Source organism: Gavialis gangeticus, unplaced genomic scaffold, assembly GCF_001723915.1.
Source record: "Gavialis gangeticus isolate Ggan-Ray unplaced genomic scaffold, GavGan_comp1, whole genome shotgun sequence".
In the NCBI taxonomy this organism is placed as follows: Eukaryota; Metazoa; Chordata; order Crocodylia; family Gavialidae; genus Gavialis; species Gavialis gangeticus.
In genome coordinates this window covers 5,563,012-5,563,546 of record NW_017729013.1, presented here as the reverse complement: position 1 = coordinate 5,563,546, position 535 = coordinate 5,563,012, and the positions used below count along the sequence as shown (strand labels likewise).

Here is a 535-nt window from a genome sequence, read left to right as displayed (position 1 = left end):
GTCAACATGAGAGTAACGTTACCTTTATAAGACGGCCTGACTGGAACAGGGCCAGAACCCCAAAAAAGTTTCCAAAGGCAGCATTTCTTAAGAGTTTCTGAAAAGAAGACAACAAGCCTGACAGCTGCACATGCAAAAATAGCGACATTTCACACTCAACCGGAGCAACTCCAAGTGCAGCAGCAAATTGCTGACAGTGCCGCGGCAGGTCCCCACTTGCGTCCACCACCACCATCGCCTCTGGGGGCGCGCGGCATTCATGCCAACAGGCTCAAAACCATTCAAAACACCGTCGCCATCTATCTCCGAGGCGGCCTCCCCGAGGACAACAGTTTCTCACAGGAAAACAGCGGGGGACTCACCTTTTTAACTCTGTCCAAACTGTGTTTTTCTCGGATCAGCTCCAGCACAGAGCCCAGGGGGATTTCCTCCATCGCCTGCAAGACCTGGGCAGGAAGGAGGGAGGCGAGACAGCGGGTCAACCTCCTAGAGGCCCCCGCTCACCTCCCAGCGCTCCCCGTCCCGGGCCTCCAGC

General features: G+C 55.9%; 1 protein-coding gene across 1 annotated transcript in view; it reads right to left on the bottom strand.

Moving 5' to 3' along the window:
- The window catches only part of MYBBP1A (MYB binding protein 1a), a 74,788-nt gene extending 74,354 nt beyond the window's left edge, over positions 1–434 (bottom strand). The window contains exons 1-2 of the mRNA XM_019511318.1: positions 363–434; positions 23–97 (exon numbers count right to left, since the gene is read on the bottom strand). Coding sequence (XP_019366863.1) covers positions 23–97; positions 363–434 — 147 coding nt within the window. The remainder of the gene's footprint in view (positions 1–22; positions 98–362) is intronic.
- Between the last annotated feature and the right edge of the window lie 101 nt (positions 435–535).